The sequence below is a fragment of the Ambystoma mexicanum genome, chromosome 9 (genome assembly GCF_040938575.1).
Source record: "Ambystoma mexicanum isolate Mex_15411 chromosome 9, UKY_AmexF1_1, whole genome shotgun sequence".
Classification (NCBI taxonomy): domain Eukaryota; kingdom Metazoa; phylum Chordata; class Amphibia; order Caudata; family Ambystomatidae; genus Ambystoma; species Ambystoma mexicanum.
The window spans coordinates 106,301,356-106,316,635 of NC_090931.1; the positions used below are offsets into that span (position 1 = coordinate 106,301,356).

A 15,280-nucleotide genomic window follows, 5' to 3' on the forward strand; every position below is an offset into this window, starting at 1 on the left:
AAGGGTAAAATGCATAATTCATACAAATAAAATAAGAATGTAGATAAGATAAATGAAGATGAAACCAGAACATGGCTGTAGGGCTGCAAAAAAGAGAAAAGCATTACTCTGCACCATACATAAACAATGTTAATAATCAGATACAAAACAAGCTATTAACGTAGACAATAACCAGACTTTTAAAATGTAATCTCAACTAACAAAATAAAGTTTACTTCTCTCCCTCCGCCTGTATCCATTCCAGTCTAAAATCACTCATGGAGAGGTCCACTCACTCTGAGCATTTAAAACACAGACGCTTTGTCCACGGGCCTATAACTACTTATTAAAGCCTACCATCTCCTCAAAACTCTGATCCTTGAACATATCACCTATACATATCCTATGCTTATCTCACATTCACATACTTCAGTCCAATCCCAAGTAGCACACAATTGGCAATGTAGGTTTTTGAACTTGACCCTAAAATGAAAGGACTACACCATACACTATGCATCCCTTTCTAGTCATCAAGAGGATGGCATCTGTGAAGGGAGTGATACAATTGCTACACCCAAGATAAAATCAACCCAACTCTCATCCTGAGTATCACACGCCTCTTTCAAATGGATCTTCATACCTTAAATCAGTCCATACAACATTTCGAAGGCTGCCTTTACTACTCACCAACATAGCGTACGTCAAGTATTTGTATTCATTTTATTTATAAAGCGCTCCTGGCCCGGGGGCATCTGAGCATATATTTAGCCGAACAAAGTGTTACATAGCATATATAGTTTTTACATAGGTTACGTTATTTACACGATTAGAAGAGCAAGTGTTACACAACATATACAGTATATACAAAGGTTACATAGTCTTGTCAGACAATACAAAGTATTGAGTAAGGCAATAGTGAGTACAAATAAAAGCCAGAGAGTGTGCCGGACGGATCTAGGTACAGTGGGGGCAATAGATTCCCGTCAGGAAGCTAAACTTGTGGGTGTCCAATCCCTGCTCCTGGCTGGAGTGGACTTTGCCCTGTGGACTTTGCCCTTTTGATGTCACACCCAAAGTGCTTTGCTCCAGAAGAAGTGGAGGAGACAGGAAAGGGAAAGACCGCAAGAGACAAGGTGGAAGGCTTTTTCCAGTGACCAGAGCCCTCCTGCCCCCTTCCCTCCTTACTAACAAAGGCCCTTTAGACATGCAGCACCCAGTCTGAGGCTACTCATGAATGGGTGTGCCCCATGGATACCTGGGCCCAGGACAGCTGCATGCTGGGATGCAGTCTCTGGGGGTGGATACCGGCCCTCACAAAGGAGATCAAGGAGGCAGAGTCCTCGGGGTCTGTCCTGTCTTTTGGCAGTATTGGCCCGAAAACATTCCCTTCCAGAGCAGAACTGACTCACAGGAGCCGACATGTGCAATATCGATTTGGATGCAACGACCATGATCAGAAGTAGTATCATGCACTATGCCTAAATTCAGGCATAGCTTTTTCTTTAAGCGATTGCCCATGCCAGCATGGGTTACTCACGATCATCATATTTTTGGTACAGGGGCAAATCTTAAATGCCGGCCCTGTGCTGCAGTGATTTGACTGTCACTGCATCTGTTAAGTAGGCATCTTGTGGTCATTGAACCTGCTCTGTGCCACAAAGAGCACAAGCTGCAATTTAGGGAACTGATGCAGCAGGGCACAAGTACATTATGCTTTTGTCATGGAGTTGGCAACAAAGGGGGATCGCGTTAGCAGATTACCCCTTTGGAGAAGAAATCACCCACATCGTTTGATGTATTTATTCAAATCAAAAATGCCAGGGCTTAGCACCCTTGCAAGATGGCAGTTCCACACACTGTTGCAGTGAAGATCTTATGTGCAGGTAATCAACAACACCCCTCCCCCACAGTGCAAACACTTTTAAAAGAAAGCCCAGGAGCAGAAAAGCAGAGCATTGGTAACATGAGGTCAAGCTAATTTAGCCATTACCCTAACCTTAATAGAATCGGGTTATAAAACACAGGCATGTTGCCTGCATTTGACAGGATCATCTCAGTGCTCTTGGTGTTCAAGGATACAGATATTGGGAGAAGAGACAACCTGATTAACGGGGATGTCAAATGGATCGGGAATCAGGACAGTGGTCCCATGTTTTGTGAACTCCCCATTCTGCAGGCAATAAACAGGGAGATTAAATTATGAACCCATTGCAACGATAGCTGAACTAGCTCATCATCCAGAGACTCCAGGAGGACATTGAACATAGAATTGCTAATTATCAAGAGGCATAGGTTGAACAAAGCACCCTCTAATCCCATTATAAATGCCTGGGCACATAGGGTGCAACAGGGGTGAGCCGTTTTTTTTGTCTCTTCCTAATTTAACATGCCACCGTCCTGAACCGGGGTCCTCCATGCATGAAGCCGAATTGGTGTGGTTTACTTCGAGATGCCACCGCCTGCAGGCAAAGGGCCCTCTGGGTAAGGAGCCCAGTTGCATTACCGAGTGTACGAGAGATGCCTCATGCAAGGGTGAGGCTAGGGATTGGGGTCCCCTCCATTGTTCGTTACGTCACAGGACACAGTCCTGGTGGCCTTATGGCATCAATGCTTTTGGTGAATGTTGGTGTGCGTGCTTGATGAAGTGATTGTTTAAAAAAGTCCCTGGTCCTAGAGCGAGCCATGACCAGGTGACTGGGAGGTTGGGTGGAGGGGTGGAACTCTCTGCTGCCGGTAACCAGCAGAGAGTCATGGCAGTGTCACAGGTCTATCCCTAGAGAAAGCCCTGGCAGATACCACAAGGGGACCGCACAGCCACTAGCTTAGAAAGTGGTGCCCAGGAGTACTAGACTCAGGGGAGAACCAGGGAAAGGGTAAGTGTAGGGGGCTTGGAAGGCCTAACTCCAAAAAAGCGGGGATGGGTGGGAAGCTCATGAGAAAGGGAATGAATACTAATGATATGGGGAAGGAATTGGGGGAGTAAGGAGTTTGGGACTAATGAATTGGGTGTTGAATATATTTGGGTATTGGAAGATCTGGGGAAAGAAGGTACTGGGAATGGACTCCATGATGGGGTAGGCAAAGCATTATTCACAAATAAGTAGGACATAGAAACAATTGGGGAGGGAACACTAGGTATTTGGGGGAATGAGAAGAATTGGGAAAAGGATAAGTAGGGGGAAATGAACAGAAGAGAGTAAGAAAGCAGTGGGGGAGTGAGAAGACTCTGGGAAATGACAGAAATCAGGGATTGAAAGAAGGGGTGGGGTGTTCGGTGGGGGTGGGTCACAAATTGGGGAATGAAATAAATGTTTTGATTTTTGTCTTCAGGAAGACTGGGACACCTGCCAAAGCGCTGGAGTGTGAACACAGGAAATTAGACAAGATTCCGAAACTCTGCAGCCCTTGTCTTTTGGCATGCCTGCCTGGAACCAGTTCCAATTTGGAGGTTGGCTGCAACCTCTCCAGGTTTGACTGTTGCATGGCTGTCAATTGGCTAGGTTCCTGTATAAGAAGGCAGATTCTGGAAGCTGAAAATGTAGTAGACCATTGGCACTCTCTGAAGTGGAAGATGGATAACATGGCTTGGATTCCAGCGACTGGGCATGCCTGCTGTGTAACCAGAGCCTGTGCTGACCCTTCCATGTGACCTGGGAGTCGTGAAAAAGACTGACGACCTTGAGGCCGGTGGGACTCACTAGTCTTAAGACCTGCAATTCGAGCCATCCCTCAATGACCTGTGACCTTGCTGGGCTACAAACAACCAATATCAGGGGACCTCAAGGCTGAGTGCAGTGCATGGTCTTCCGAAGTTTGGTTCTCACTGAAACTTTGCTGGACTCCTGTTGGACTTCCAGAAGCAGAATTCCACTGCTTTAAGTCCCCTCAACAGTGTGCTGGACCGAGACAGCGATGCAAAGCCATTCAGCGAGGAACGTTATTCATCTGGTACCTTAAAAAGGGAACCAAATCCACAGAGCCACGAGAAGCACCAAAGAATACTTTGAGAGGAACCTGTCGACTACTGCTGCAAGTTCCCATCCAGTGTCCATTCTTTTGTCACCACGACCAAGAATCCAGAGACCTAGTCCTGTGCTGCTGCATCGTGAAGGAGTCTGTCTGCAAGCTCTTCACTGCTAAGGTAGTGTGGCTGAGGGTAATATTTGCCTAAAATCGTGTTGCTACTGTGTAGCTTTGGGGAGATGTGTGTTTGTGATTTCACCCAGGCACAACGCTGGAATGCATCTTGGAAGCCTTCTACAAAGTCCCTGAACACTTTCTGCCAAGTCTGAAGTCTGTACTTACCAATTGGAAGAAATACTCTGAAACTGACTTTCCTGCATCTACGCCCTATCCTGACTTGACCACTAGTATCCACCTTTTGCCGCCGAGACCACTCATGACCTACAATAGGGAATGTCTGCAGACGATAGACCTCTGTCTTGAAAATCAAACAGGTTGCTAAGGGTTTAGTGTTGTAACTATCTCTGAAAATAGAATAGGTTGCAAAGTGCCATTGAGTTCTTACTTACCTGTGAATTGCTTACTGCCATTCTAAAAAGTATACAAAGTTATTTACTTGCCTTTGAAGTGTTCCACTCTTCTAAAAGTAACTGATTTGGTTTTATTACTAATGGAACTGAATAAGAGTAAAAGCTTACCAATAGGGTCTTACTCACACTGAATAGCGTATTGCCATTCTAAACTATCATTGGGTTTTGCTTACCTTAGAATTGTGTTCCACTATTATGAAAAGTAATCCAAGTGAAACTATCATTCCTGAGAAAAGTAAATTTAAATATGTGGCAAGGTGTATACGTGGTATAACTTATGCTTGTAACTGAATACCACTGTAGGTTATTACCAATAGGGTCTGCTGCACTTGAATTGTCTTTGTTATTCTAAAGTCTAGCTAATGTGGTTTTAACACCCATGAGTAGCTGATTGCCATTCTAAATGTGTGACCTTATGTTTGGCTCACCTTGAACAGCATATTAAATAAGGTTTATACTTTGGTTTGCATACCATATGTAGTGTTTTTTTTAATTGCATTTATGCTTTTGGATATAGTACTTTCCAAGAATTCTCTTAGCCTAGCTGCATATAAAATAAACCATTTTTACAATACACCTGTGTACAAGTATGTTTGAGCCATATGTATGCTACAGGTTCTTTGTTCTCATCTAGAGCCTTCTCCCCCTCCTATGATAAGGCCGACTGCTTTGTCCACACTACCAGAGTTGTTTTCTGTATTGCTTAATAGTATGGTTATATAAAACCCTTGGGTGGACTTTAGAAAAACTGTCCCAACAGGTGTACTCACCATAGTTGCTAAACATACATCCCAGCATTCTTCAGAGTTGGCCATCTGTCTCCGGATACTAGTATCCAGACTCAGCTTTATCATCACAGGGATGACGTCTAGTACAGCAGACAGGTTGATCTTGATATTTTTCTAAAAAGAAATAGAAATGAAAACTTTACCTGCTGAGCCTACACACCAGTAAGCCACTTTCAATGTGCACAAGCCAACGCTGCAGTGCTGCCGCAGATGATAAATAGCAAAAATTGCACAATGGACATTCTGAAAAGAAAGAGGCAATGATAAACGATAAGGAAGCAGCTACAAGAATGACCCAGGAGCGGGTGCAAAACAGCTGGTTAGCTCTTATTAAAACTAAAAGTATCATATTACCAAAAAAAACCCACTTTCTTTAAAAGTGAAACTGCAAACTTGTACATGCCCACAAAACATGCAAGCCCAGAAATGTCATTTACATGTGGATAACCTCCATTGCACGATGAGAACTAAAGGGATTGTGCACGGATGCAGAAAGGGAGAAGAGGGTTTGAAGAGAATGTGACCAGTGCAGATGTCAGCACATACCGGATTCAATGAAATAACAGAAGCACTTCCATAGTGCTTGCCTTCACCAATACTTGATCGAGCCAGCGCCAAGTTAGGTGGAGGAAAATTATCAAAAGCAACATGGGTCTTTACTCAATCCAGCCTGCCTTACAAGATTCCATACAGAAATGTACACATCTCCCCTTGCACCAAAAAAAGCTTTGAGAATCTGGCCCCTAGACTCTAAGATGTTGCTACAAAACCCACCAGTGGCTAACTGGGAACATGGCGACAACTGCAGGTCCCATTAGGAGGAAACCAAGGGTGCCATAAAGGCCCTAAAGGATCAAATAGGGATCCATGCAATGGGACAGGTGTAAAATCCTTTTTTGCCCAATGCAGCAGCCCTGGTTCCAGGCTCTTCACCCGTAGGCGAGGAGAAACCATGCCGGAGTGTTCCCCTCGCCAGGTCACACACCTGCATCCAAGACCTGTGAGCAGCTCTTAGTGTGCTGGCATTACAAAAGGTAAAGCTGGCGGGTGAGTCATTTTTCAAAATGTGTCATACTTCCTTGATCAGCCAGTTTGCTTTTGCTCCTTTCAAGCTGTACCATCCGAGAATGTTGGTAACGTAGATAGAGCAGTCAGGCTTATATTGGGAGAGGAGAGGGCTGTAGAATCAGAACAAAGAAATTGTAGCATGCATACTGGCACACTTAATTATTGTAAAAATAAAGGGTTTATTTAAATACAACTAGGCTGTATCTGCTTGAGAAAGAAGTACTATCGCATAAAAAAATAATTCTAAAAAACAACAATACTTATGTTATACAAACCAAAGTACACGCTTATTTAGAATACAATAAGCAGTCAATGTAAGTCAAACCTAATGTAACACATTCAGAATGGCATTAAACTATTCTTGGGGCGTAAAACCGAGGTAGTTAGACTTTTAGAATACCATAAGTAATTCACGGGCAGCAGACCCTATTGGTCAGAACATAGTGTTATTCAGTTTATAGAATAGTATATCTTGCAACATATGTAACTTTCTTCTAATAAGAATGCATACAGTTACAACAAATGTTGAACAGTTCAAAGGGGAACAACTTTTATACTTTCTACAGGGGCCTTAAGCTACTCATGGAGAACCTAGTGAAACTATTTTAGAAGTTAACTAAGCAATTCAGGGAAAGCACAACCCAATTACAGTTTTAGAAGAGCAACTGCTATTCAAGGTCAGTTTGTTTGTTTATTTATTTATATTGCGCACCAGACCCCGGGGTATTCGGGCGCGTAGGCAGAAGAGGGTTGTTCAGCTTAGGTTACAGATTGCAAATTAGACATAAGGGTACAGCGGCGGTTACATTGCTGTGGAAGTGTATTGGCAGAGAACTTGCAGGTCTATATACAATGAGTTTGAGAATACAGGTAATATTGCAGCATCACAAAAGTATATGCAGTGAGTTTACAATAGTGCAGGTATGGCATAAATAAGGCATAACAAGAATACAAAATGTACATGAGATCCTGGATAATCAATAGGGTGGGAATTAGACATCTTGCTTTTTTAGCCATTGAGTCAAATTATATCCAAATTGCCGGTAGGGGAGATCTTCCCTTAGAGCAGGGGGAAGGGAGTTCCAGAATTGTGCTGCTTTGACAGCGAAGCTACTCCCACCAGATTTAGTAAGTTTGAATCTGGGTACTAGCAGGAGGTTGGAGTTGGCTTTTCTTAGGGGGCGAGAGGCTGTTTGTCTGGTGAATCTATCTATGAGGTATTGCGGGGCTGCGTGGTTAAGACATTTGTGTGTGAGTGATGCTGTTTTGAGGAGGATTTTGTCTTTTGTTGTGAGCCAGTTAGTAGATCTCCTGAGATCTGATATATGGGCACTCTTAGGGACGTTTAGGGCGGCTCTCAGGGCATTGTTTTGGAGCGTTTGTATTTTGGCGGTGATGTATTTGTTACTGCCTATGTAGAGGGCATTGCAGTAATCTAGTTTCGATAGAATTAGTGCTCTTGCTAGAGTGACACAGTTATTAGCTGAGAGAAAAGGCTTGGCAGCTCTAATTAACTTGCAGGTGTAGGAAGTAGCTGAAGCCATGGCATTCACTTGTTTACCAAAGGTGAGGGTAGAGTCTATGTAGAAACCGAGGGTTTTAACTACTTTGGCCACAGTGATGATGTTGTTGTCGATTGTGAAGGCGTCATAGTTGGGGCCTAGTTTTTTAATGTTGGAAGAGGTGCCTAGAATGAGGAGTTCAGTTTTGTCATCATTCAGGCATAGACCGTGGGAGGCCATCCATGCCTGGATGATGAGGTAGACTCTATTCACAAAGGCCAAATCCTTGTCATAATCTCCCGTCAACGGGATGAGGATCTGTGTATCATCTGCATAGTTAGTATAGGTGATACCAAGACCGTCTAGATCATCGAAAAGGGGCTTTGTGAAGATATTGTAGAGGGTAGGAGATACACCTGATCCTTGGGGTACGCCGCATGAGATGGGTGCAGGATCTGCGGCTGCTAGAGGGGAGAAGACTCGCATTGTCCTGTTATCTAGGAAGGAGTGGATCCATGCGACTGCTTCATGGGAGAAGCAGGCTGCCGTGGCCAGATGGTTGCACAGTATTGCGTGGTCCACCAGGTCAAATGCTGCAGAGAGGTCGAGGAGTAAGAGTGAAGTCGTGCCTTTATCTCTTAGGGTGTCTATTTGTGCCTTAAGGTCTAGGAGTGCAGTCTCAGTGCCATGCTGTGGTCTGAAGCCAGACTGTCGGACTCCTAGGAGGTGGTTAAGTTCCAAGTGGTGCTGAATTTGTAGGTAAGCTACCTTATCCAGGATTTTCAGTAGGAACGGCACAGTGGTTATGGGGCGGTAATTGGTGGGGATGGAGGGGTCCAAGGTTTGCTTTTTGAGGAGGGGGAGGACCCAGGAGTGTTTCAAATTGCTAGGTATGGTACCTGAAGTGAATGAGGCGTTTATAAGTTTAGTGATGAAGGGTGAGAGTTCACGAGCAGCGTCTTTTATGATTTGGGCAGGACATGGGTCGCCCTGGCAGTTGGAGGGTTTAAGAGTGAGGATGACTTTCTCGACTTCTTTGGTGGAAACTTTGTGGAAGTGGAAGGGCGGGGTGTCAAGTGTGGGTGGAGGTGGAGTGGATTTCAAAATTGGTAGTGGATTCATGGTGGTCTTGGGGGGGGTGCCTATGTTGACAATATTAGGGGTAGTTATGGAAGCTTTTTTGTTGTGAATCTTCGTCTGAAGCATAGTTATCTTATTAGCAAGGGCATTTTGTATGCTTGTGCACCAGTCTTTATCCTTGATACAGGAGTCGGGAGCATGGATAGGGGATTCTACTTCTTTTAGGATGGCGAATAATTCTTTGGTATTGGATTTAGCTTGAGTGATACGGGTGTTGTAGGATGTTTGTTTCGCAAGGATGATTTCTTTTTTGAAGAGGGTGGCCAATTTCTTCAGGTTCTTTTTATTGATGTCGGAGGGGTCCGATCTCCAGGTTTTTTCACTTTGGCGTTTCTTTTGTCTGATGTCTTTCAGTAGGGGAGTGAACCAGGTGTTTAAGTGTTGGCGGGGTTTGCTCTTCCTGATTTTCAGTGGTGCGATAGTATCCAGAGAGGAAAGCATCACTTCGTTGTACTTTTCTACCATGGAGGCAGGGTCGGACTGATCTGAGATGGAGTTTAAGGTAGGTAGAATAAGGGGGATGAGGTTTTCAGGGGTAATATTTTTTTTATTTCTAGTGGGTGCAGCGGGAGCTAGGGTGCTGTTGTTGGTGGGTGTGGTGGCATCTAAGGTGAAAGATACCATATGGTGGTCGGACCAAGACAGAGGCACTATAGAAGTGATAGTGGTTGGGCAGTTATGTGTGACAATCCAATCAAGGGTCCTTCCTTTGATGTGTGTAGGATCAGTAATTTTTTGGGAAAATCCTAGTTCCGAGGGTGCTGTTAATTTGTAATGCATTAGGGTCACGTGGGTCGTTGAACCCGAGGTTGAAGTCGCCTAAGGTGAGACAATGGGTAGAATTTTTTAGATTATCAGATAGTAGGTTCATAAGGTCTTCCTCAAAGGAAAAGGGGCAGGGTGGGCGGTATATGAGGTGAATAGTAATAGTTCGGTTGTTGTCAATAGTGAGTTTAGTTGTGATGGATTCAAAGGAGGTGGTATTATGGTGTGAGGAAAGTCTTAGGTCTAGGTGGTTTTTGATAATTATGGCAAGGCCGCCGCCTCTAGACGTGGTGCGATCCATGCGTAAAAGAGTGTAATTATCTGGGATGGCTAGCATGATGGCTGGACCAGCTGTGGGATGAAGCCAGGATTCTGTGATAGCCAAGAGATCTAGGTTCTCATTTTGGATGATGTCCGCTATTTCAGTGGCATGGGCTACCATAGAACGGGCGTTTATTAAGGCGCCTTTTAGTCCAGGTGCGGTAGTTAGGATAGAAGGCGGCTGGATTTTGTGTGGACACTTTGGGGGGGAGATGGGATCCCTAAAGATTCGACTGTTGAGTTGTAGTCGGTGTTGGCCAATGTTATCTATATGATGTGGAGTTTTGGTGGAATGCGTGGTATGTCTATTGTGTATGGGGGAGGGTTTGGCATTAGATAGCGGGTCATAAATTCTTGGGAGTCTGGCGCGGAGTCTTAAGTTGCGCTGTTGGAGACTGCAGGGATTGGTGGCCATGGTGGTTTGCTCCTGGGGTACACTTCTGTGGTGTAGCTGGGTCTGTGGATAGGATGAGTTTGAGATCTGAAGGGTGGTCAAATGAAGGATAGTTCCGAGTAGAACTGTGTAGAGTAGTGGTAGATACATAGTGAGCTATAGTGGTTAGCTTGGGGTACTGGGCACCTGGATGCGATTACTTGGATAGGCAATCTAAATGCAATCACTCGGACAAGCAACCTAGATGCAATTACTAGGGTCGGCAACCTAAATGCAATTACTAGGGTAGGCAACCTAAATGCAATTACTCGGACAGGCAACCTAAATGCAATTACTAGGGTAGGCAACCTAAATGCAATTACTCGGACAGGCAACCTAAATGCAATTACTCGGACAGGCAATCTAAATGCAAATTACTAGGTCAGGCAGTATAAATGCAGTTACAGGGTAGCAAGAGGATACATATCTAAATGCAAATTACTAGGTCAGGCAGTATAAATGCAGTTACAGGGTAGCAAGAGGATACATATCTAAATGCAAATTACTAGGTCAGGCAGTATAAATGCAGTTACAGGGTAGCAAGAGGATACATATCTAAATGCAAATTACTAGGTCAGGCAGTATAAATGCAGTTGCAGGGTAGCAAGAGGATACATAACGGGCGGCCTAATAACTGGTTCTCAAATCCAAAATAGCTGAGGCAACAGGCAGGAGTAGCTGAACATTTGTTAGTGGCTAGTGGTTGTTGATAGTGAGCTTAGAGAGCAAAGTTGCTAACACAGGTAAGGCGAGTAGATCTAGGCATTGGTAGGTAGCTGTTTAGCATGTGCCGGCATGTACACGCAGCCTAAATGCAAGTATGGGCAGCACAATATCTGAGTGCGGGCAACACAATAGCTAGGCATAGGGCTATACATGTTGAGTATGAGCGACACAATAGCTAGGTGTGAAAGACACAATAGGTGGACATAGGGCTATGCATGCTAGGTATAGGTAGCATCATGGCTAAGTTTGGGCAACACAATAGCAAAGTATGGGCACACAATAGCAGGGTATAGGCAGCATGAATGTTGGGTATAGACAACCCGAGGCTGCATATAGCAGGCTATTTGTCAGGCAGGCTCACTGATAACGTTGATTGGTATCCAACGTATGCATGAACATGGGCGTGGAAATATATTTGCAATAGAGTATAATCATAATCGAGATGAAGACATAGTGAAGGGGCGCACAGAGCGGGCAGAGGAGTTTGGACTCCTGTAATGGCAAGGTGAAGGCAAAGTCATTGGTAAAGTACAAAGGTCTGGGAGAGTTGCCTTAGAGTTATCTTGGTGTTAGGTAAATGTTTAGAGGACAGTGGCGCCACAGTCAGTGTTCAGTGGTGACTATTGGACTTATGTGCGGTAATATGGCGGCACAAGCACAAGTTTTCAAATTGCACGTGCAGCGGCTGCAATGCTTACCATTTGAGGTCGAGTGCGCAGGGCATCCACTGCTCCTGCAGGGTCAGATGCGACTTGGTGGAGTTCCTGCACCACGGGCTATAGCTGATGAGGACGTCATGCTGATGATCTGGGTCGTCTTCTAGGTTATGTAGAGCGGCGTAAGAGGGGAAGATGTGGGGGTTGTTCGGGCAGAGGTTTTGGGCGATGGCGACTGGCAGTACTGAGACAGGCTGGGACAGGCGAGGTGCCTTCCTTCTCGTGCCTTTATTTTCGTGCCGGCTTCGCCTTCCGGCGATTCCCAATAGGCTGTATAAACCTCGGTAAGGCCAATCAGCTGAGGGGGCGGGCTGCTGGCAGGCAAAGGGCCGGAATCACAGGTAAGTTATGGCGACGGCCATCTTTGAATGGAAAGAACCCTCGTGGTTCTTGATGGCGGCGATCCCAGGTGCAAGCTTTTCCTTCAGCTAGCAACTTTCTCCTAGTGGATTATGGATGGCGTTTTTTCTGTCCTTTGCATCTCGGCGAAAATGGGATTTCCATTAAGGTGCACTCGAAGCACGGGTCGGGCACATAATAATGTGCGTATTGCAAGGTGATGCACTCCAAACCTTACCTGCTGTGGGAGCAGGGTGTGGGTGGTGCTGCTCCTGCAGCACAGTGTGAGCTCCGGCTCCACATGGATGGCTTGTGGGGACAGACAGGCTGGGACAGGCGAGGTGCCTTCCTTCTCGTGCCTTTATTTACGTGCCGGCTTCGCCTTCCGGCGATTCCCAATAGGCTGTATAAGCCTCGGTAAGGCCAATCAGCTGAGGGGGCGGGCTGCTGGCAGGCAAAGGGCCGGAATCACAGGTAAATTATGGCGACGGCCATCTTTGAATGGAAAGAACCCTAGTGGTTCTTGATGGCGGCGATCCCAGGTGCAAGCTTTTCCTTCAGCTAGCAACTTTCTCCTAGTGGATTATGGATGGCGTTTTTTCTGTCCTTTGCATCTCGGCGAAAATGGGATTTCCATTAAGGTGCACTCGAAGCACGGGTCGGGCACATAATAATGTGCGTATTGCAAGGTGATGCACTCCAAACCTTACCTGCTGTGGGAGCAGGGTGTGGGTGGTGCTGCTCCTGCAGCACAGTGTGAGCTCCGGCTCCACTGGATGGCTTGTGGGGACAGACAGGCTGGGACAGTATAAATGATTGTATAAATGATTGGTATATAATCCTTGTATACTATTTACATGATAGGAATAGAGATAGTTTAACCAAGGATACTTTTCAGAAGAGTAGAATGCAAGTCTAGGGCAAGTAAGAACTCAGACTTCAGAGAAAATCAGCAGTTCAAGGCAAGTACATACATTTTAGATTGTCAGCATGCAACGCTTGGACAAGTAAAACATCTAGGACTGTTTTAGATATGCACTAGGCAGATCAGGGAAAACAAAACCCAATGGTAAACTTTAATAATGACAGTAAGTTATTCAAGGTAGGTAAACCCTATTGGTAAGCTTTTACGCATTAATATCATGTTAAATTATGTTTACTTGTATTGTGCACCGCTACTACCAAGGGGCAGTCTCCAGGCACTCATGTGGCTCTGCAAGAAAGAGGACAGTGGTGGTTAGTAACGGTAGCAGGATAGGATAGTGTGTAAGCAACCACACAGTCACCAATGCATGGTTAATGAGAACGAAGGGTATTGGCAATGGTTACCTAAAGCATTTCAGGCCCATTTTGCCAATACCTCTCGACCAGTATTATTTATTTGTGGAACACTAGAGGCATTAATCACATTGCCGCTGAAGAAGGTCTCCTAGCTTATATTGATTTCTTATGTATTGTGGCTCTCCAGACCATCGGATGGCGCAGTGACACATTGATAGTCGTAGCACATTGCAAATTAAAGCAATTAGGGGTCCCATTGGCAGGCCAAAAGGTGGGCTGCTGTATCTGCTCGCCATCCTTGGACTCTGTTCAACCTCAATGGGTCAGGCTGTGATGATAGTCTGACACCCCCCCACAACTAAAACTTTAAAAAATATCTATGACCCACCTAACTTAGTGGTCAAGAAAGCTATCAATAAAGTGAAACATTTTTTAGAGTGCCATTGTAAACATTTGCCGATAGTGATAGTTGGCGACTTAAACACGAGAATTGGGCTTTTTAGTGAATGGCAAACAGTGCAATGAATCAAAGCGTCATATGCACTCCGAGTCCAACACCCAAGGGAAAGGGTGGGCCACCTTACCATGTGCGCCCAACAGGACTATGCTTATGGATTCCGGAATGCAGGCAGCAGCATAATCCTGTAGCTCCTGGCCCCCTCCTGCTACTGATAATATTGGATTATGAACACCAAGAAAAAGATTGAAGAGGTTGAAAACCCTATTCCAAAGAAATCTAAACCTACAGCATCGTCAGAGATGAGTGATATTCCTAGCACCCAAGATATCTACTCTGTTACTCAAAATGGCTTGGGAAAGGTGGTCCAGCATATGGGAGATGTTAAATCATCAATGGATGACTTATCTAAAAAGGTCTCAACTGGATAGCAGGATTACCATTTTAGAAAATGGTTCAACCTCCATGTCCTCTGAGATTACAGGGTGCTTCAGGGCATACAACACTGAGAGAAGAAGTTCAAAAAGGAAGGGAAAAGGGATTAGAACTGGACTTGAAGATCAGAACTAAAAATCTGAGGCTAGTTGGAGTGGAGGAAAATACAAATTAGGACCGGTTACATCTGGTGTTGGATATATTGAAGTTCTGCTATGGTTCTGTAGCGCTCACCTGACTCCCACGGAGGCGCTGGCCTGGTTTGCGCTGCTGTGACCTCTTCTAAGATGATGCGCAGGGTTCGGAAGACGGACTGGACCGGGCCCCCAAATCTGGCTTGTCTGGCTCGCAGAAGTATCCTTCTGTAGGCGAAAATAGGGGATTAACTGTCTGCGGGGTAATGCAATCGGCCTCCCACCTTCCCCTCTAACCCTCCTCGAAACCCTTCTGTGATTCCTCGTAGCGTCTCATCTTAGGGTCTGGAAGGACAAGCTCTCCATCCTGCTTCTGATGCAGAGGCGCGTTGGTATCCAGTTACTTCACTGGATTTTCAGATTGGTGAGACCCAAACTTGCTTGGCTTCCAGGTAAGTTTGATAAGAGGTTCCCCTTGTGTCCATGCATTAATGTACTAATGCTAGTGTCTTTTTCCCCATAGGGGCCGGGGTACGGAATGCCGGGGGAACAGGCACCGACCCGAGATGAGAGGTGAAATCCTTGTAGAAATCAGGTAAGTCTTTAATGAGCGTTTTTTTTGGTAATGTCTTTTCATTCGCTC

At 45.2% G+C, this 15,280-nt stretch overlaps 1 protein-coding gene across 5 annotated transcripts in view; it reads right to left on the reverse strand.

Moving 5' to 3' along the window:
• Nucleotides 1-15,280, reverse strand: part of LOC138487710 (tetratricopeptide repeat protein 12-like) — a 466,792-nt gene that overhangs the window by 142,146 nt on the left and 309,366 nt on the right. For all 5 annotated transcript variants that reach the window (XM_069614243.1, XM_069614241.1, XM_069614244.1 and 2 more), the window contains one exon: nucleotides 5,303-5,434. In XM_069614243.1, coding sequence (XP_069470344.1) covers nucleotides 5,303-5,434 — 132 coding nt within the window. The remainder of the gene's footprint in view (nucleotides 1-5,302; nucleotides 5,435-15,280) is intronic.